Raw genomic sequence first — 22,192 nt, forward strand, 5'->3', positions numbered from 1 at the left:
ACCCGCCAGACTTTTCATATTCATATTCATATTCAGTGCCCAACTCGGTAGATACCTGGAAAGTTCCATCAGGGGCCAAACATCAAAATCTATCAGGAACTACGATCAGTGCCACACATTATAATTAAATTCTTAAAACCTCTGAATACAATTTTTCAAAAGTTTCTAGGCAGAAATGTTAAAATATATTCCTGAAGGCAAAATGTACAAGAATTTATAACTGAATCCACTGATCCATAAACAGTGCCCTTCAAACTCCCAAATAAACACACACAGGCACTCACAGACACGCATACACACACGTACACACATACACACACACGCATAGACACCTGCACACAACCTTGGGGGCACTTCCCTCCAACACAGCAAACAAACACGTGCCTCACTGAGGCTTACCAAGTTTATAATTTTATTATACTCTGAATAGAGATGATATTTAAAGAGCAGAGAAAATGACTATACAAAGGATTTATAGGACATTCATTTACATACTGGATATGTTCTTTACAATATAAGAAAAGTAAAAATATCCACTAATAGTAAGGCAGAGAAGGAGACATGACGAGGTCTTTGATGCTGAGGATATACACGGAGACCCTTAATGCAGTGTGACTTAACACGGTTATAGGTTAACACTGGAGGAATACAGCATACGGTTAATGAGCAGGTTAATAGGACCCCGGCTGCGACACCTGGGGGGTGCTGTTCTTATGAACTCCCCAGGACAGCACCCCTGTGCCCGCTGGTGTCCCAGAGGCCAGATGCCTGGAAAAGGTTCCTTTTCCCCGTGTGCCCATGAGCCGGCGCTGGCGGTGGGGCTCGCCCACAGTCTAAGCACAAAGTTCACGGACTCATCTTGTTCTGTTTACCACACATGTAACACGTGAAGAGACCTGTTGTACCAGCTCGTCAGAAACCGGGGTATTGGCTTCCTTTGGTTCCTCAGAGGGAGCCATTTGCTTGGAGCAAACTTCCGATGCCCTTGACCACTGAGAGTAAAAGTCAGGTAAAAAGCAAATGTGCGCGGCTTCTCAAATGCTCTGGATGAGGACTGCCGTGGGAGGCCCTGATGTCTGTGATTCCGACAGCTCACGCTTCTCAGTCCCACACTCCTCTCTTGCTCTGATTTCTAAACAAGCCCTCTCTTCCTTCATCAGAAGGATAAGGGGCCTGGCCTGTGGTCTCTCGGTCAAACTTGGGTATAAGCCATCTCGGGATGAGGCACCTCTTGGGGACAGCACAAACCTCACTCCCCTTGGCCAGATTCCTGCAGTGAATGAAAAACGGAAATGCTAGATGCCTCCACCGAGGACCAAGACCTCAGGGCCTGGGGAGATGCCAGCACATTCTCTTTAACAGCCACGCCAACACGTGTCAGGAAAGAAGGTCTGCGAAGACCAAGGCAAACATTTGGCACAGAAATGAGGCACTTGCTTTTGGTGCATCAATAGGAGCTAAACAGTGGACTCATTCACCTACTTTTACACACACACATACACGCACGCACACACACACACACTCTCACAACGCCCACTGTGATTCGGCAATTCCAACTCTGCTCATCGCCGAGTCTGTCTCTGCCCCATTTCAGAACAGAGAATTCACAAAGCACGTTTCCAAACTCCAGCATGGTGACTGTTGCCAGAGATTCCTGGGTGATGGAAGAGTTGGTGCCTGACTTGGAAAGCAGAGCAGAACGGGCCGTTCACGGTGGATGGAGAGCCCACGGAGCGCCCCGGGTTATGGGGAAGGAGACCAGGACTTTATCATGATGCTGCCAGCTCCATTTCTCACTCCGGAGGATTTGCAGGACCATCCACTTCTCCCAAAACTCTCACCACGGGTGGATTCAGGCAGACAGACCACGGCACTGCAACACTCATGCCAGCGTAAACGGCACACACGATTTGGTGGCTAAGGTGGTGCAGAAAAGCAGCCTTCAAAAAGAGCCTGTAAGGACTGAGGTTCATTCTCATCTTTCTCTCCATGCTCAGGATGTCAGAAACACACAGGATGCCAAAAGGAGCCAACAGACACAGACGAGACGGAAGAGAGCTCCCAGAGGTCAGCAGTTCTCTGGGCATCTCTACCAGGCCCTAAGATGACCGAGAACAGCAAGGCAGAGGAGGGCTAAGTCTACACCTAAGTGTGTCCCACCTTTCCTGAACCTTCCTCCCCCGAAAGGATATCATCCACCAGCCTGGAAATGACATATCGATAGTCAAGTGTTGGGGTAGGCTGCTTGAAGAAAAACCACCTTTTGGTAGCCGCACGTGGAGACGGTCCACAGCATGGCTGACGAGCGATGTGCACCCTCTACCTGACACGGGACGGATGCTCCTCCTAAAACTCCAGCCTGGCAGCTGCAGCATTTGGACCAGTGGATACAGCAATGGCAAATTGTTATCATAAATAATTTGGCATAAGTAAAATATAAATTATATGGAAATGGCGTTTTACTTCTGTCTTCTTACTTTCTCCTCTCATGGCCCTGCACACCACGCAGACCCAGAGGGCGAGCGGGAGGCTGGAGCCGTCACCACGCCGGGGTGAGGCTCTTTGGCGTCATGGAGTCCTCCCCGAGTAACCGAGTGACCTCTCTCTTCCTCACAGCCCATCACGTTGTCCCCTCGTTCATGACCCCAGTGTCCCGGAAGGACCTGACCTGCACGAACCTTCCTCAAACATGCATCCGCTCTCAAGTTCATCAGGATCTTCACCATGAGAGGACAGAGGCTTCCCTCTGGGGTGTCGGCTGGACAGGAGCCCTCTGTGATGGTGACGGCGTTGGTGAGGTGCAGCTGGTCTTTCGGGGCCACAGCAGAGCGGGCTGGGCACCCCTCCTTCCCACAAACGCCAGTGTGCAAGGAACACGGGGACCCCACGTTTCCCCACATGGTCCCTTCAGCACGGAGCCTGGGTGGGCGCACCCGGTGCTGCCCTCTTCCACTCAGAGAGCGCTCGGCGACAGAAATGTGTCGGGGAGCGGTTTCTTTCCGGCAAGGCTGGTAACGGTGGGGCTGTTTGTGCTCGTGTTTATGAAGTTGGAGGAGCCCCTTCCCCTCCTGGGCTGGGAATGTCAGGGTCACAGTCAGCTACACAGTGAGGGCGGCTCCAGCCCCCAGGAGTCTCTGGGCTGTGAGGGGCTCAGACCTTCTTAGGAGAGCCGATCATGACCTTTGACACAAAGTTGACGATGGCGCTGGCGGGCTGCTCAGGGTCATGCTCCGCAAACAGGTGGCACACGTTGTCTGTGGCACTGCCTTGTTTCCGGGCCACAAATCCAAAGACTCTGCAAAGGGAGACCTGAGGTTAGAGGCCAGCGCCCCATCCTGCAAGGCCCGAGTGTGGGTGCAAACCTCGGCTTCCTCCCACCACTGCCACCTCAGCCCGCCACTTATCTGAAACCTGCCAGGGGCCAAGCACCCTGCCAGACCCCTGTCCACACCTTCTCCCCCTTCACAACCCTGCAGGGAGGATGCTGCTGCTCCTACTCTGCAGGTGAGGAACCGGAGGGGGCAGCACGGGAGTGGTCTGGGCCCTGAACCAAAGCCCCCTCCCTGCCTGCCCCGAATCCTCTAGACGCTTGTCAGTGCAGACTCCCGAGCCCCACTCCCGGCGTACGGACCCGAGTCTCTGAGGGGAGGGCCGGGGTCCTCAGCGCATTAGGGTGAGCACCCCGGCTCCACCTCACGCAGTCAGAACAGACGGGAGTGCAGAGCCTGCAGGGGCACTCACACCCCAGCTCTGGGTCCCGGGATGGTGCAGGATGCAGCCAGCCCTTCCCAGATGTCGGCACTCTCACCCACTGGGTCCGGGGGACTGAAAATACACCAGGGGCTCCCTTCTCAGCCTCGTGCGCCTGAGTTACAAACTATTGCAGTTAAGGAAACTGCTTAAGAGAACAGTGTGTCTAATTATTTTTCTTAGAAGAATTGAAGCCTTTATCTGAAGAGACTTTCATGAGCCCCAAACTTAACACAATAACTACCATTGTCCGTATCCAAATCCCTGGCAGAAGTCTTTCTTCTCCTTCTTAGAAAAATGAAGGAATTTTTTGTCTAAGCTTAGTGGTTTCCACACCATGGGAGGGATTTGGCCGATGGCACTCAGTAACCCCAAGGGGGTCGCACATTCCAGGCAGCCGGGAGGGCGGTCAGCCCTGCGTGCCAGAGGCCGGGGCAGTGGGGGCATGCCCCCACCTGGGACTAGGGAGGCCTCCGGGCACTTTATCAGATCTCAAGACAAATGAGTAATTTGATATAGGAATCCTAGGACAGGACACCAGTGATCCGACACTTGCGGTTCTCAAATTTAGGTTACACAGAGGAGGTCACCCTGTGGGACTGCAGACAGCTCTGGAGGGTTCTGAAGCCACCCTGCCCCCAGCCCACGCCTGGCCTGCCACAGAGGGAGGGCAGGATGAAACTGTGTTCCCTGCGTCTGGAAAACACCGAACGCTTGTTCATTCCTGCTCTCACACACCGACAGGCCCTCCTTCTAACACCCTGACCTCAACGTCACTGCTGTCCACACCCACTCCTAAATGGCCAGAACGGTGCAGTCTGCTTCACACTATTTATACCATACTTTAAGGATCAAAGGTCAAGAGTTCACATTCAGAGAAGAGAAAGCAGAAAAGCTAACCCTCTGCGGGCCCTTTCTACACGAGGAGAACACTTTCATTGTTGTTTAAAGCAAAACCCAACCCATTGGCATGATTTAGTCATTTCCTTGCAAGGACCCTCTTCGGAAGTCTGGAACAGAATTCACCTTTGCAGTGTGACCGAGACATGCTGGCAACTTACCTTGAGCTAGGGCCATCTGTGATCCACCTTGCAAATGAAAGGAAAAAAGAGAAGAATTATGTTATTTTTTAAATTAACTTACAGAGGAAAAGGAATTATATGCATTTCTTAATAAAAATACACATTTCTTACTTCCTGTCTTGTGGATCCAACGCACAGAAGATCACGCTGCTCACAGGGTAGTGCCTCCGGAAGAAGAGCCTGTCAGGAAGGACACAGGGGGACGACCCTGTTATTGGGGTTTTAGGGTCTCCATGAGGCACTGGGTGGGCTTCCCATGAGGAGATTCAGGGCAGAAGCCTATTCTATGCTTTTACTAGTCGTCTGGAGAGAAGAGGAGAACGTCTGCTCGCTAGAAGTCGACAGACACGTGAAGCTGGGCAGAGCGGTTCTGGGGAAAGTCGCCCTCAGACAGAAGCGAGTTGCGGGGTGAAGGGAAGCACTGCGCAGTGAAGTCGTGAGACGGCCAGCCACCTGAATCAGACTGAGGAGCCTGACCGAGAGAGGAGGATGGTGAGTGACGCCTGACCTTCCTGCCATCGTCCCGGGAACCGCCAACCATCTCCAGCCTTCCCTTCCTCGCCTGTGGACAGGGCACCTGGAGCGGCCCACCCCTCTCCGGGACAGGAGCCCACATCAGACGCTGTAATGAAGCTGACAGCACACCGTGAGCTGCCAAATGCTGTGCACATTAACGCCACTGGGAAGTGCTGCTAAGGCTGGGCCAGCAGGGTCACGGTGGAACCACCAGAGGAGCCCTCTGTCCTGCCCCCGGCTCAGGTCACGGCGTCCTTTGTTTCACCTGCCAGCCCTCCCCACTCATTTGAGCACTGCCCGCCCAGGACCACACGGCCACGAGGCCCCGTGCCCCGCGCCACATGGGGCCGGTCCCTCCTCCTCCTGGGGAGGGTGGTGGTGTCCCCAGACGCAGGCGGCTTCACTCCTGGTGCAGGGAGAAAGCTCACCGGGAGAAGGAGAGAGAGGCCAGCACATGGGAAAGGCTCCGGCAGAGCCTGGGCATCTTTCGGTCGGGGGACCCTTGAGGGGCAGCGCCCTCCCTGCTGCCTGTTGATGCTGGTTGCCAGGGAGGACAGGGCCCCCTCTGTCAGCACCAGCCAGTCCGCATCCGGATTCTGTCTCTTGCAATAGAACAGACCCTGAATGCTGTGGACACAGCCCACCCTCAGGTCTATAAGGACACAGCGAAATGAGATACAGAGAAAGCATGGAGCTGCCAAGAGCGAACAGATGCTGTGAAGGAGAAAGCCGCACTTTCCGCCCCGACCCGGGGTCCACCCCTCCGCCGTGCAGGGCACCTGCCACGTTATTTCATTCAAATCACTAAATTCCTGAGACCGTTACTTCAGTGCAGTTTGAAAGGTGAGGAAACTGAGCGTTACAAGGTGAAGGACTTGCCCATGGTCACCCCACTGGTAAGAGGCACGGGCAAGGGGATGGCATCTGAGCAGCAGAGCCCACGTCCTACCCCCACGCCTTTTCTTACTGGCGAAGGGTTATGAGTGAAACCCCCCAACCTGCTTCATCCTGAGCAGTGGGCCAGAAGGCTCTGGTTCAGAGACCTTCCCACGCTCGGCACCAACCCCGGGGCAGGCAGGAGAGGCTTTGGGGTGCTGGGCACACCTGGTCTGAGCTCTGCCCCCATGGCTGACACGAGGGGAATGGCAGCAGCCCCTTGAAGCTCCTGCCATCGCTCTGTTTTTAGGGTTGATGACCTAGCTCCCTTATCAATCACACCAGGCTGTTTCCATAACTAACAAATAATAACTGCATCCGAAATGCCTTTGACCCTGTGGCAGGAGGAACACGCCTGCCACTGCTCTGTCTGTGCACCTGACACTGCTCCTTGCTCAGGCCACGGCTCCAAAAATGTTCCCATCAGAACATCTGCCCAAGTAGAACCGACTTAGTGACAGCTGACAAAAGTCACTTGAAACTGAAATATTATCTATTATCTAGATATTCAAATATTACCTAGATAACATTTAATATTATAATATTACATAATATCTAGATATATATTAACATTATTCTTATGACTATTATATAATAATTAATATTATTTAGATACTGAAATAATATCTATCAAGGTCACATTCTCATCTGAAATGGGATGACCACACAGAAGTAATAATACTGAAGCAAAAGTGAGTGGATTCTATCACAGTCTCCAAGCATTTTTACAGAAAAGACTTAAAAGATTTTTGCATTTGAAAATTAGGTGTGTGTGTGTGTGTGATAATCAAAGGTCCAAATATATATATATACACGTATATATATATATATACTTTTTTTTTTTTTTTTTTTTTTTTTTACTGACTCCTAAGAAAAAAGCATTTGGACCAAATATTAATAGCTTATACGTGGCTCCTGGGACACATTTGGTGACAGAGAAAACCCTGGATGGATGTTGGGTTACTGACTACTTTTGCCTGATGACCACTAACCTGCCCAGGAGCACAGTCTGGGTGATGAGCAGAGCTGGCAGAGGTCTAACCCCCAGGTGTGACAGAAGCCCCACCCCTGCCCGCAGCCCCGGCCGCCTGGGCACACTCACTTCCTCTGATTGTCCGTCAGGGTGATGCCCTGGGCCGACACCTTGAAGTGCACGACTGTGGACAACGGAGGTGGCTCCTGGACCAGGGTGATGCTCAGGGCCTTCTGGACAGCTTGGTGGCCGGTGAGGGACTCCATCTCCACAGAGTTCAGGTACCACACATTGCAGGCTGCAAGACACCAAGGGGAAGCAGCTTGTTAATGCCTCTGTCAGACACATGGGCAGTCGCCAGCAGTGGCCCTGGGGATAATGAATGACTCGCACGTGTGGCTTGTGCCACATGCATTTAAGGCAAACGCCCTTTGCCCCTAATTCAAAAGGCGTGGAGAGTGAGTGACCCAGAGACACACTTGTCCCAAGGCCGATAGGAGCATAAACAGGTCGCCCCTCCCACTAGCCCCGGGATGAGCTTTCACTCCTGCTGCATTACTCACACCTGGCGTCCCCAGGTGGGGCTGGAGGTACCTTCTCAGCCTCAGTGTGGGTCTGGGAGGGATTAGAGCCCAACCACAAGTGTAGCTAAAGAAATGTCCGAGAGGGGAGCATGAGGTCTTGAACACCAAATAACCACCCTGCTCAGAGTTCTGAAAGTGGTGGGCATCCAGAAAGAGCTGCTGAGAATGAACAATTGGCGGCCAACTCAGAACACAGTCCGTGAAAGAGCTGGGACAGCCTGTCCTGTCCACGTCCCACCCCTGCTCCTCATGCTGCCAAGGGGCTGGGGGCTTGTTGTCAGCCACCTCCTCTTGGGGGAAGCAAACAGTTGGGTGTGAACAGGGCTCTGTAAACAGCCCGATGGCCCTTTGAGCCTGGATCCCTGCAGACCAAGCTGAAGCTGACACGGGCCCTCCTGGGGTGACCCATGAGACACTCGGACTTGGCCTAAAGTGGAGCCCTGGCCTCGCCTGGCCCACCACCCCGAGCGTGTCCTTTCCAGGAACAGAGCCACTCTTGTGTCCCCCCGTAGGATGCCCGTCTCTGCATGTGAGTGTCTGGGGCATCTTAACTCCATGTTGAAAGGCCTCACTACACAGAAAAGAAAATGCCTCCCTGGGACCCGAGCAATCAGATGAGTGCTGTGACCCCACTGGTGCTGCTTTCCTCTGGGGGAGTCTCCGGGAGGCATGGCCATGGAGCAGCTCCGCCTCCACTCTGCCTCCTGACACGGAGCAGGAGCCATGCCTGCTGGCAAGTGCACTGCCCAGGCACTCATGCAGATGGGGAACGGAAAAAACGTAGGCCGTCCCTACGTAAGATGCAAGGCTGCTTATGAGCTGCTGGCCATCCATTCTCTCCACGGCAGATGCTATAATTCACAGCTAGTTTTTAGAGTTTGGGAAACTTTGAGGATTCGGAAACCTCTGCTGCAGTGAGCACAGAGTAAATGTGATGGGGAAGGACAGCAAGACCTGGGGTTTGCATCAGAGGAATGAAGCTCCTCCTTTGTCCTGGGTGGTGAGCGTTAGGGCGGGTCCGGGGGGGCCCTCAGTGACCACAGCAGGGAAAAGCTCCATAGAATCATTGGATTCACCAGAAGAGCCCCAACCGTAAAGGCCAAGGCTCAAGGAAAGGCAGCCAATACCGGAAAACCTCCCAAGAAGCAAGCAGCCCCAAAGAGGAGTGATGGTGTTTTCTGGAGGAAGTGTCACTGCAAGAGCTTCCAGCACTCACAGGAGAAAGACTGAAAGGTGCTGCCCCCCTTCCTCTAACAACAGTGCTCCCCAAAATCAGTATCAGCAAGGAGTCTCACCTGAGATACCAATTTTCTCCTACCAAGTTTACTCAACAATTCACTTTTTCTCTCAGGAAGAAGAGCTTGATAATTCATCCCCATAATTATTAGAGGGCATTATGCCATTAAGCAAAATCTAAAAAGAAGTTTCTACCCCAAACACAATTGTTTTCATTTCGTGGAGCTTCACCTAATGCTGCTCATTATGACACTTCCTCTGTGTCAGGTCTCAGCTAAACGTTTTACAGAGATTCTCTCATAAAATCCACACCACAGTCCTATGAGGAAGACTCTACTATCATTCCCAATTTAGAGACGAGAAAATTGAGGCCGAAAGACATTAAGAAACATGCCAGGGGCCGGCCCGGTGGCACAAGCAGTTAAGTGCGCGTGCTCCGCTGCGGCAGCCTGGGGTTCGCCGGTTCAGATCCCAGGTGCGCACAGATGCACCGCTTGTCAGGCCATGCTGTGGCGGCGTCCCATATAAAGTGGAGGAACATGGGCATAGATGTTAGCCCAGGGCCAGTCTTCCTCAGCAAAAGAGAGGAGGATTGGCAGATGTTGGCTCAGGCGGATCTTCCTCACAGAAAAAAAAAAAAAAAAAAAAAGAAACATGCCAACCAGGCACTGGGCAGAGGACACGCACTCAGTAAGAAATTTCATATAACATTCCCAGGGATGAGTCGCTAATTTTACTGTGAGGTATTTAAGTTGCGTGAGATTTTCCTCAGCCATAGATAATGCCTGCTGACAGCCCCGACTGCCCTGACAGCAGAGGCATCTTTTAGAAGCTCATTGTCACATCTACACATTTTTGCCCAGGGAGACACTGAGAGGCAGGTAGAAGTCGGAGACACCCTCCCTGAATGGCTGAGTTTCCATGGCCAACACTGCCCTTCTCCACACCCCCACTCCTTCCAGCTGGCTCGCACTGTCCTCATCTGACGGTGCCAGGGGAGAAGACACTCTGAGCAGAACTGCCGGGCTGGTGGTTGACCTGCACTTCAGCTCCTGTCTGAACTTGAGGGATTTACTTTTGTCACCTTGAGAAACAGAGCAAGGTGGTAAAAGTCCTTAACATTGCAATTGCCCAATGCTCAATGCCTCCAAAGCTCTGATGAAAGATGTGCTTTTAAACGAAATGGTGGCGTCAACAGGACAGCCATTCTGGATGATACTTTGGCAATATTTATCAGGAGGATCAGAAGAAATGCCCGCACTCGGTAACCTCGAGGTCCCACTTCTGAGAGGGTTGAGAAAGAAAATATCTCCCTGTAAGACCACTAACCTAGAGGTGAAGATATTTGAGCCACATACTCATCATAGTGGGAAAAGTTGGAAACAAATTATGTCCAAAAATAGGGGAATGGTTAAATTAGCCCCTCAATGACATACCAAGCAACCAGCAAATAGTAATTATGAAAATTGTACAGCAACGTGAAAACCGTTAGAGGTTAATGGGAAAAGCAGAATAAAAACTGTGTCTGTGCTATGATTAGAACTATAAAATAAAAAGCATGTGTGCATATGAACAGGAGCTGGAAGGGTGCCTGGAAAAGTTAAGACTGGTTGATTTTAGGAGGGTGAATATTCTGTCTTTGATTCCACTAGTATGACTGTAATGCCAGTCATTCAGTTACAAAAGAGAAAAAAAAGAAAATTTTGATCTAACTACAATGAAATCCCACAAAATGGGCCCCAACTGGATCGGGGGCACATTTAACCGCAGGCTGCCACGACCCAGACCCCTGCTTCCCTGCAGCATCACAAATGGCCTTTTGATAAGGAGCAGCGGGAGCCTGGCGCCTGGGGACATCTCTCCCAGTGCAGAGCCATGTTCCCACTCCTCAGAGCAGAGAAGGAGTGCTGCCACCCACAAAGCACACGCCAGTCCCCGGAGCCCCTGCTCTCTCTGGGAGAGGACAGGTGGGCCCACAGGGTCACTGCTGTGCTTGCCCCACTGGGCCTGACCCGAGACCACCCAATTCCCCCGACAAGCGCTCACGCCGGGGTGCGGCTGAGGAGCTGCGGTGCCTAGTGCGACACTGACCAGGAAAGCGCCCGCCAAACCCACAGCGAGGAGCAAGAGTCTACGGTCCGTCCACGCGTCCTCACCCCGACCTACCACTTCTGGGAATCTGTCCTAAGGCAACATTCCAGAAATCAGACAAAAGAAGGAACGCCGAAAGGCAGCCTTCCAGGCATCGCTTGTACTATTGAGAACTTAGAAAGAAGCTAAAGGAGGAGCCGGAGCCGTAAGGAGTTGAATCACACGATGGGCCGGCCTTTATACAGCCATTCAAAATGAGACCAAGGCCGTGTTTGCAAAAACCGTGGGTGAACTTCTTAGGCAGAGTGAGAAAAGGAGGAACATCCAGGGCTGCACGTGGTAAGAGGTCTCTGAGTCATTCATTTCTCCCTTTCTTTTACATATCTTTCTTCTTTTAACTTGAAGAACACATAGTACTTTAACAGAGAAAGTATACTTTACAATATGGCAAGTTAAAAACACAACCCTAACATGTATGGAAAATCTGCCAGAAGTCTGGAAAAAAGGCATTCTTTTCAGAATTATACTGCATTCTGCTGCTTCAACAAGAATTCCTTAAGAACAGGGCTGAAAACAGAAACAGAAGTTGTTTCAGAGACTGGAATGACCCATAATGGCCTGGGTATCAAATGAAAAGGATTAAACTGAAGAGAACGAAAAGTCTATGCCCCTCGTGGCGAGCCAGCCGACTCCGGCACGGTCCTGAGTCTGGGCTCCCTCAGCTCTCCGACGAGGAAACGGGACCAGAGAATCGCGAAGAGCTGCTGTGAGTCCAGGAGCCTGGGCTGCTAAGTGAATCAGGGCAACGCAGGAAATTAGTTTACGAAAAAACCCCCCTGAATGTCCCTGAGGAGATCAGAGATGGGACAGTCCGACCGCCTTCCGCCCCCATGTCTGCACTTGTTCCAACCGTCTGCGACCCCGGGAAGACGCGCTGGGGCGCTCTCGCAGCGCCCTCACTCTTCCAGCTGTATTTCTGAGTCCTGACTCGAGTCCTCGCCTGCTCAGCCATGAGGGCAGCTGGACAGAAAGTAAACCTCTTGATGTGTTTTAGAAACAAGAGATTTTATAAAGATATAAGGTCAACGCAGTCATAATTTAACCCTCATATGTAAACGCCCGACTCGGACGGGCTCCAGGTTCTGATGGAAGTCCTGTCCCCAGGAAGGCCCACCCCTCCAAACAAAACATTCAGAGTTACTTGATACGGCCATATATTGTTTAGAAAGATGATAAAGAGTACTTAAAAATGATAAGCCAGAATAGAATAAAAACCTTTAACATCTAAAAATAAGGGCTATTTAGGTACCTTATTATAATCAAGTAATTCACTGATCCATTAATTCGACATTTATTGGAAAAAGGTTAGCTAACAATGAAGCTTAAAGAGAAACCTGAAAGGTCACTGCTTTGACATGAGGAGGCTATGAACCCTCATGGGCTCCAGGGACCGCCTAAAACAATTTGGGGGCAGTGAGCTCATCTCTGACGTGGGGACTGTCACCCAGGAACAGCCCTTAAAAACGGGCCCACGCAGGGGAAGGATGAGGCCATTGCACAGGAGAAGCCATTCCTCTTGGGCCAGGGAAAGTGTTTCTACACGCAAGTGGAGTGGCAGAAATACAACAGCTTACGTGACCAGGTTAGTTCCCAAGGCGTTTTTCAACGTCCTATTCATCTGTGTGGGGGAAAGGTTATTATTACTATGTGGAGGTCTGCATGGCTAAGTGATTTGCCAGAGGTCAAAATCCTGAGTGTTGGAGCCTGGACTTGAACCCAGGACTGACATAGCCACACTCTCCATTTGGAGCTTCAAGTTCTAGCATACTTGTGCAAACTCCTGTCACCTTTGTTCTGGCCACAGATAACTGATCCTTCATGGAAGGTCTAAGGAGAGTTCAACACTAAAACATTCCTTTTGAAACCAGAGAGGTTTCGAATTAGCTGGGTAATAGGCACAGGGATGTGTAGTTTTACAGAGAAAAACTGCACAGAATAATGCAGACTGTACAGAGGAAGTTACAAGAAAATACCTCTACAGTGCATATACCTCCAGCATGGAGTCACAACTATAAAGTAGTCTATAGATATGAGGTACAGATGGAGGTACTTCTGTCCAATCCTCCCCCAGACTCAGAAATTCCCATTCAAACATTTCTGAGAGTAAATATCTACCTTGTATGAAAGATCTCCAATGGGGGAAATTCAGGGTTTTGAAGTCAGGGGGCCCTATCATCCTCTCTAGCTGTGGCCCTCCCTCATAGCTGCAGATACACAAGAGCCCTGTGGTGTCTGGCTTGTCCATAACCCTCTTAAACTGGGGCCACTAGGATAGCATCTAATCCTGCAAAAGTGACGTGGCCTAAAACTAGTAAGTTTTTATAGCAAGGTCGCAGGACACAAGTTTAACAGTCAAAAGTCAGTCACTTTCCTAAATACTAGCAGAGAACAAGTAGAATCTGAAATCAAAAACACAACACCATTTACATTAGCACCCCCAAAAACGAAATACCTAGGTATAACTCTAATAAAATATGTACAAGATATGTATGAGGAAAACTACAAAACTCTGATGAAAAATATCAAAGAACTAAATAAATGGAGAGACATTCCATGTTCACGGACAAGAAGACTCAATATTGTCAAGATGTCAGTTCTTCCCCATTTGATCTCTAGATTCAATGCAATCCCAGCAAGTTATTTTATGGATAGCAACAAGCTAATTCTAAAGTTTATATGGAGAGGCAAAAGACCCAGAATAGCCAACACAAAACTGAAGGAGAAAAACAAAGCTGGAGGACTGATTGCTACCCGATTTCAAAACTTACTATAAAGCTACGGTAATCAAGACAGTGTTGCACTGGTGAAAGAAGAGACAAATAGATCGACGGAACAGGGGAGAGAGCCCAGAAATAGGTCCTCCATAAATACAGGCAATTGGTCTTTGACAAGGGAGCACAGGCGATAAAATGGAGCAAAGATGATCTCTTCAACAAATGGTGCTGGAACAACTGGACATCCACATATAAAAAAGTGAATCTAGGGGGCCGGCCCAGTGGCACAGCAGTTAAGTGCACATGCTCTGCTTCGGCAGCCCAGGATTTGCAGGTTCAGATCCAAGCGCGCACCAAATCACCGCTTGTCAAGCCATGCTGTGGCAGTGTCCCACATAAAGTAGAGGAAGATGGGCACAGATGTTAGCCCAGGACCAGTCTTCCTCAGCAAAAGAGAGGAGGATTGGCATTGGATGTTAGCTCAGGGCTAATCTTCCTCACAAAAACAAACAAAAAAAAAAGTGAATCTAGCGGGCCAGCCCGGTGGCATAGCAGTTAAGTTTGCACGCTCTGCTTCAGCGGCCTGGGGTTCACCAGTTCGGATCCTGGGCAGGGACCTACTCACTGCTCATCAAGCCGTGCTGAGGCAGCATCCCACATAGAAGAACTAGAAGGACCTATAACTAGGATATACAACTATGTACTGGGGCTTTGGGGAGAAAAAAGAAAAAGAGGAAGATTGGCAACAGGTGTTAGCTCAGGGCCAATCTTCCTCAAAAAAGAAAAAAAAAGTGAATCTAGACAGACCTTACACTCTTCACAAAAATTAACTCAAAATGTATAACAAATGTAAGACAAAAAACTATAAAACTCCTAGAAGATAATATAGGAGAAAATCTAGATGACCTTGGGTTTAGTGATAACTTTTGAGATACAACACAAAAGGCATGATCCATGAAAGAAACAATTGATAAACTGGATTTCAAAACTAAATTTAAAATTAAAAATTTCTGCTCTACGAGAGACACTCACCAAAGAATTCTTAACACTCAACACTAAGAAAACAAAAAACTCAGTTAAAAACTGGGCCAAAGACCTTAACAGACATCTCACGAAGGAAAAAATATAGATGGCAAATAAGCCTATGAAGAGATGCTCCACATCATATGTCATCAGGGAAATGCACATTAAAACAGCAATGAGATACCACTACATGCCATTAGGATGTTCAAAATCCAGAACACTGACAACACCAAATGCCAATGAGGACGTGGAGAAACAGGAACTCGCATTCATGGCTGGTGGGAACGCAAAATGGTAACAGCCACTTTGGAAGGCAGTTTGGCAGTTTCTTACAAAACTAAACATACTCTTACCATATGATCCAGCAATCACGCTCCTTGGTATTTACCCAAAGGAGTTGAAAATTTATGTCCACACAAAAATCTGCACAGGGATGTTTACAGTAGCTTTATTCATAATTTCCAAAGCTTGGAAGCAGCCAACATGCGCTTCAGCAGGTGAGTGGATAAACAAACTGTAGTATATCCACATAATGGAATATTATTCAGCACTAAAAAGAAGTGAACTATTAAACCATGAAAAGACACGGAGGAGCCTTAAATGCATATCAGTAAGTGAAAGAAGCTAATCTGAAAAGGCTACATACTGTGTGATTCCAACTCTATAACGTTCTGGAAAAGGCAAAACTATGGAGACAGTAAAAAGATCAACAGTTGCCAGTGGGGGGTTGGGATGAATGGCAGAGCACAGAGGATTTTTAGGGCAGTGAAATTACTCTGTATGATACTATAATCGTGGATACATGTCATCATACATTTGTCCAAACCAACAGAATGTACGACACCAAGAATGAACCCTAATAATGTAAACCATAGATTTTGGGTAACTATGATGTGTCAATGTAGGTTCATCAATTGTGACAAATGTACCACACTGATGGTGGATGTTGATAGTGGGGGAGGCTGTGCACGTGTGGGGCAGGGGTTATATGGGAAATCTCTGTACCTTCCCCTCAATTTTGATGTGAACCTATAACTGCTCTAAGAAATAAAGTCTATTAATAAAAAAAAAAAAAACAGTGCCTTAGAGAGCTCAGTGCCTGCCTGTGACACCAGGGCTGCCAGCAGAGTGGGTCAAACCACTGGCTCATTTCCAGTGACTTGTTCAGTCATACCTCCAGAACACTTTTACATGTATAGCCGGCAGGGCAGGTCACCCACATCCTGTCTTACTACATTCCCCCCAAACTAAACAGAGGACTTGACATTTGTTCCCCTGAATCTGGTCTTGTTCAAGTCAGAGGGATATTTCCAGCCTGTGGAGTCCTGGTCTGTGGCTGACACTTGGTGCCCCACCCAGCCCCGGGCAGCTTTCTATAAAAGGAAACCTCCTGCAAATACACAGCAAGGAAAGGAAACCGGAGACCAAAGTTGAGAGAGGAAATTGTGCCTCTGACTCCCGCTTCTGCCGTAACTAGGAGGTGTGGGAAGTGTGGCCGGTGACTGACCTGCCCCCTGCTTCAGCAGCTCGGCCGCTGAGTTGGCTGCAGTTTGGGGAGAACTTTCTGCAATTTCCTCCAATGGATCTGCAGGAAGGAGCAAGAAAACGCACCAATGAATCCGCTTTGCCAACAAAGAATCTTCATGACAACGTCAGACACTCATGACTGAATTCCCAGACGGTGACACGATTGGTCTGTGACAACAGTCCAGCCCAGAGAAACTATCACCAAATTCTGAGCAAAAGTTGAGATAACGTGGTCCTGCAAAATGTCTCTCTGACCCTGAATTAATTTATATGAATGATCATTGGGGAAACTGGGTCACATAGTCAAATCACACTGTTATGCGATGGGTGTTATTTTCTCTTATTATGGATATTTTCAAACAAACATAAAGGTAAAGAGAACAGTTCACCCAGCACCTAACCTCAACAGTATCAACGTTTTGCTGATTCTGTAGAATCATAAAAATTAAATGTACATGACCTGGAAGGTGTCTTGGTCCAGGTATTTTACACTTTTGAGCTAAGAATCTTTGCTCCCTGGAAACGTTTCACAGGCCAATGATATAAAGACAGAACTGGGGGCTGCGGGTGCAGAGGGACTCCTCTTCTTTCGTTGACTCAGGTAAACCAGTCAACCTTCTTTAAGGTTTACCCACAGAGTACAGGAAAGAAAAAGAACTCAGGTCTGATTTTTCTCAATAATCTTTATGGATCCCTGACACCAGTGTGCCCAACACACTGCAGGCGATCCTACAGAGAGACAGAGCGGCACTGAGGACTGGACAGCATACCTCTGTCCGGAATGAGCAGCTTGCAGGGCAAGGCCAAGGGCGTGATGGAATGCTGACACACCAGAGCTGTCAAGCTCCCTGCAAAATGGATGAAAGCAAACAAGAGTTAACACGGCCCTAAATACCATGTCGCTCAGCCAATTTATCTGCTGAAAGGAAGCTGCTGCAAAGGGTAAGCCCTGATAGTTTTACCAACTAACATGCTCCATTATTGCAGGACTTTGTGCAAAACTTCAACGAAGCAACAAGTTCAGCAAAACAGCAAAGGGGTAGGTAAAGGGAATTGCAGACGATTCTTAACAAGGACACAGCATTACCAATTTATAAAGAATAAATCACACCGTTTGCCAAATCTGAGACAGCACCAACTTTTCCCCCCATGTGGTCTCTGTGAGGTGCCTCTAAAAGGCTAAGATAATGCAATGCTTCAGTCTGCACGTGCTCAGCCTGGGGAGCTCACAGAGTCTTTCCGACACGTCTGTGAGGTTGGGAAGGCTCACATCCCACAGGGGAGGAAGGACGCAGCGCTGGGAAGCGCTGGGCTCCTCTTCCGCCTGCAGGATGAGGCCACACTCAGGCTCCAACCAGCCCACGCTGTGTGCCCACTGCCAGGATGGTGCCGTGTTGACATGTGCATTTCCAGTCCCACACTGTGCCTTTCATTTGCATGGTTCTGAGAAAGCTTTTAAGAACTATCTCACATTTAGTGTATTTTAGAGACGATAATTCAGGTGAGAAGGATCTCAGAATCGGAAACGAAAAGTAAAAGCTATGCGTGAAGAACCCCAGAGTGATGGCCCCAACTGAGGGCAGCGAGCAGAGGAAATCCTCACGCCACGTGTTCGGAACCTGGAGCGCCAGCTCCCAGTCACTTACCAAAATACGGTTCATTTGAGCACCCTTTCAACCGCACTCCCTTTGGGGTACACTCAATCAAGAAATGCCGAACAAGTTCATTGGCCAAATCTCCAGCTGGTAAGAGATTTAAAAGAAAGAAAAGAGAATTAAAAAAATGAGAGCATGGGAGGATGGGGGGAGGGCAGAATTGCAGTTGAAGGGAGGCGCTGCCCTGGAGAAAGCCCCTCTGTGCAGGATTCTGGCCACTGCAGTGGGTGGGCTGCCAAGAACCCACCCTGGGAAAGGGAGCTGAGCTGCAGGACAGACTGCCAGAGACCCTATAGTGACCATGCCTGGGGTGGAGGGGTCCTCGGGAGACAGCCTCGACCATTCTGCAAGACTTCCCAGGGAAGGGAATGAGTCTGTGGCTAAGAAAGAGGAACATGGATCTGCAGCTCCTTCCCCTCCAAGGGGAGAGATTAGGAAAACCCAGACACAACATGATGCCCAAGAACCAATCTCTGAAAAGAGCTGCCAGGATGCCAGTCCTCTGGGTGAGGCTTAGCCAGGAGCCAGGTACACAAACCCCTCAGAAAGGAAGCCCTGAGCTGCATACAAGCAGCCTTCTATGACACTGCCACTACACAGAACACTTGTGTTCCTGCCAGCCCATCAATCCAAGGGGAAGGTGCATCACGAAAAACCACTGAATGGCAAACCATCTGATGGTCGAAAAGTACAAGTAACAAACAGAAGAAAAGAAGTTACTGCTGTGTGCTGATGAGTCCTGCAGGCATTAACACAGTGCTATATTTTTGTCCTGCCTCCTGTGGCTTCCTGCAGCCCCCTCCATGAGAACGTGTCTGCCGTAACTTCCAATGTTTCTGATTTTGGAAACCGCTTGACGGCAGGACCTGCTGGAGTTGGGTTTGGTCCCCACACCTTGTCCATAGTAGACTCCCCAATGATGTTTATGAACAACAATGACAAATATCAACAATATTAGTGTCAGCATTTCGCAGGGGCAGTACAGCTAGCAGAAAAGGAACAATCAGATTCCATAAAAGGCTGTATTGAATAAAACTGGACAAAGTACATTTTGCCATTCAGTTGTGGGAGGAAAATGATCCATGCCTTCCAAACTGAAGGGAGACACAGAGTGTGGTCTGGATGCCAGTGGTGAGGGGTGACTCAGCGGGAAACCCAGCCACTTGGGATCTGGAGAACAGCGTTCCGCACATTTTGGCAGCCCCATCTCCAGGGTACCAGAGGGGGTGTTGACCCACTGGGCTCTTTCCTGTGAAATCCAAATGCCAAATCCAGGGGCCGGGTGAAGACACGGTAGCCAGATAAGATTTCACCCAGGGGATGCCAGCAACATTGGATTTCCTGAAGCCTGCTACTCTAATATCCTCTATTTTGTTACTTTCATCTTAAGATTGAGTCCAAGTCGGCCTGAGAGGGGGGACGCATGCCTGGAGGTCAGAAGAGGTATATACCACCATCTGTATTTCCCAAAAGATAATGCACGCAGAAAAAATTTTTTTGGCCTTGCTTTAAAACCTCCTACTGAAACCGAGGAGCCCAGCAGCTGCCATGTACTCATTCTTGCTCTCCCACATCCACTCCTGACTCCACACCACAGACGCTCCGTCCTGAGACTTCCTCCTGCTTTCATCATCATTCAGCAAGTTTCCAAATAAGGCCGATGCCTTCGATCCTCCACAATCAGGCCCTAAGCAGCTCTTCAAAGACAAAAGCCCCTATTTTCCACTCAAAAGTGAGTCGAGCGTTTGGTGGAGCTTCTCATGCTGGAATTCTGGGCGGTCTGGGATCCTACCTTTCAAAGCTTACCTGTTACACCTATTCTACAGAAAGCCTTTTCCTCCTTCACCTGGAGACAATGCCAATATCCACAGATTTGGGGTCTGTGCTCTGCATCATGTGTTCCTTCCCAACCTCACCCTACCCCCCTCCTCCATTCACACGACCCTACCTTGGCCAAATGGACCATCTATGTTTCCTGGAAACCCCTCAGACATGCCTGAGGCCAGGCCCCTTGACAACCAAATCTCACATTCTTCAAGCCGCAACCCCAAGGGGATCTTCTCCAGGGAGCTGTGAGCAAGGGTTTCATCTAAGGATTTGGTACTGCGCGTGGACACAAGTGAGGCAGGTGACTGTCATTTTGTTCTCCAAACACGAGTTTAGAATCTGTGCCGTGTGAGTGACCTGCTGATGTTCTAGTCCAGTCTCCGTTTAGGGGAAAAAGAGAGAGTGAAAGAATCTCTTCCCTTTCCTTAGAGTTTGCAGCATAATGGTAAAAAGGCAGAGAGGGCAGGGTGAGATAAAAAGAAAAAAAAGAATAAACCGAAAACCCAGCGTCCACCCACAACAGAACAGCGACGTTGCAGTCCATTCACACACTGGAGGGCGGTCAGCTGTGATCGAGCACAGCAGCTACAGCAGTCTCAGAGGCAGAAGGAAGGATCTTACAATGTTGAGGAAACCAAGCCACAAAAGAATACATGTTAGTATGTATTAGTAGTAGTATGTATTAGTTTTCTTATATAATGTTGAAAATAGGCAAAACTGTAAGGTTTAGGGATTCCTATTTTGGTGGTCAATAAAAAAAACTTTACACTTTACTTGGTAGGTTTCTTGTCCGCAATGGCATCGATATGGTAATTCGAACTGTCTTTCGTCTATTAGGGGATGGAGAAGGGAGTTAGTCTGTTGACGTCGTTGGGAACCAAGCTTGTCACCGCAGGAGAAGGCGAGAAAGGACCTCGTGATACCAGATTTGAACTGGCGGTAACAGCATGAGCTCATGAAATTTTCAAGCCAACACACTCCCTAGCTCTGGTCTCAGGGAGAAGCAGTGACACTCCCATAGCAAAGAGCACACCCAGTGACCACACCTTGGTTTCCAGACCCCATTCCCCAGTAAACAGAACCAGAGATTTTTGGAGAAATGGCTGTGACAGGGAAAGGGCAAAGTGAACCTAAAGCACGTGTGCTGTTCAGAAAGCTGGAGTGCTCGTGGACTGACAGGGGAACGTCAAAGGGACATGGGCCAGCTGGAGGGGCCTCAGGTAGCCAAACCCGGGATAGCTGAAATATTGAAAATAATGGTGGTGATGGATTCTGACACAGTGGGTGGGGCATGCAAGGGGCTTCCCCCAGGGCTGTCTCCTCGGATGTGGCGACATGCATATGTGCTTCCTAATAAGGTTTACCTGTGCATGTAGGCATCGCAAACTTTTCTATACATGGTTCTGTTTCATGACAAAAATCATTAAAAAGAGTAAGCAGAAGATTTGAGTATATCTATACATGATAAAGTAATATCAGCTAATTGTCACGGGTGCAGAGTGTGCTGGAACAGAGGAGAAAGACATGGTCCTTTACCTTGAGAACGGCTAACCTAATGGCCCCAGGCTTACACGAGCCTCACTTTTAATCCATCAAAACACTCTGCTGGGTATAGGAACAAGGATTGTGTGTATAATATGCCACCTTTTATGTAAGAAAAAAGGAAAAACACATGTGTGTGTGCATTGGATAGATGGTCAGTGAGAAGACACACAGGAAGTTATGCAGATAGTGACCCACGGGAAGTGAGGGGGACTGAGGCAGACTGAGCTGAGAGTGGGAGCAAGATGCCTTAGGGAGGTCTTGTAATATTGTTCTGACACCTGAACAATGGAATGGATCACCTATTCAAAGCAGTTTAAAAAAAAGAAATTTATAAATAATTAACGTTCTGTCTTGGGCACGGACAGTGCTTAGTAAAACACACCTGAAAAGTTGATACTGAGAAGAAAACCCAGGAGTACTACTATGAGTCACCTGCTATCTCATTAGCATAAACATAAACTGACACTCTTCACAGACTAGTTAACGTATCAGTCCAGGAACCCTACCTTTCTTGTTCAGCTGCAAGACAGAAGGCGGGGGAGTGGCCACCTTCATGGCCAGGCCGTAGGCGCCTCGGAAGGAGTGGCTGTCCCTGACGATGAATGACCCAGGCTCCTTGTCCTTCAGCATGGCGATGGCTAGAGGAAGGGAGCAGAGACACATGAGCAGCTGC

General features: G+C 49.1%; 1 protein-coding gene across 11 annotated transcripts in view; it reads right to left on the reverse strand.

The window, feature by feature from the left end:
- Window positions 1-395: 395 nt before the first annotated feature.
- Window positions 396-22,192, reverse strand: part of TNS3 (tensin 3) — a 256,326-nt gene continuing 234,529 nt past the window's right edge. For all 11 annotated transcript variants that reach the window (XM_087431210.1, XM_087431156.1, XM_087431094.1 and 8 more), the window contains 8 exons: window positions 22,026-22,157; window positions 18,139-18,234; window positions 17,263-17,340; window positions 16,473-16,550; window positions 7,387-7,555; window positions 4,944-5,012; window positions 4,812-4,838; window positions 396-3,295 (listed from right to left, as the gene is read on the reverse strand). In XM_087431210.1, the coding sequence (XP_087287336.1) occupies window positions 3,151-3,295; window positions 4,812-4,838; window positions 4,944-5,012; window positions 7,387-7,555; window positions 16,473-16,550; window positions 17,263-17,340; window positions 18,139-18,234; window positions 22,026-22,157 (794 nt within the window). In that variant the 3' untranslated portion in view covers window positions 396-3,150. The remainder of the gene's footprint in view (window positions 3,296-4,811; window positions 4,839-4,943; window positions 5,013-7,386; window positions 7,556-16,472; window positions 16,551-17,262; window positions 17,341-18,138; window positions 18,235-22,025; window positions 22,158-22,192) is intronic.

The sequence above is a fragment of the Ceratotherium simum genome, chromosome 1, assembly GCF_057802395.1.
Source record: "Ceratotherium simum simum isolate JZ-2026a chromosome 1, ASM5780239v1, whole genome shotgun sequence".
In the NCBI taxonomy this organism is placed as follows: domain Eukaryota; kingdom Metazoa; phylum Chordata; class Mammalia; order Perissodactyla; family Rhinocerotidae; genus Ceratotherium; species Ceratotherium simum.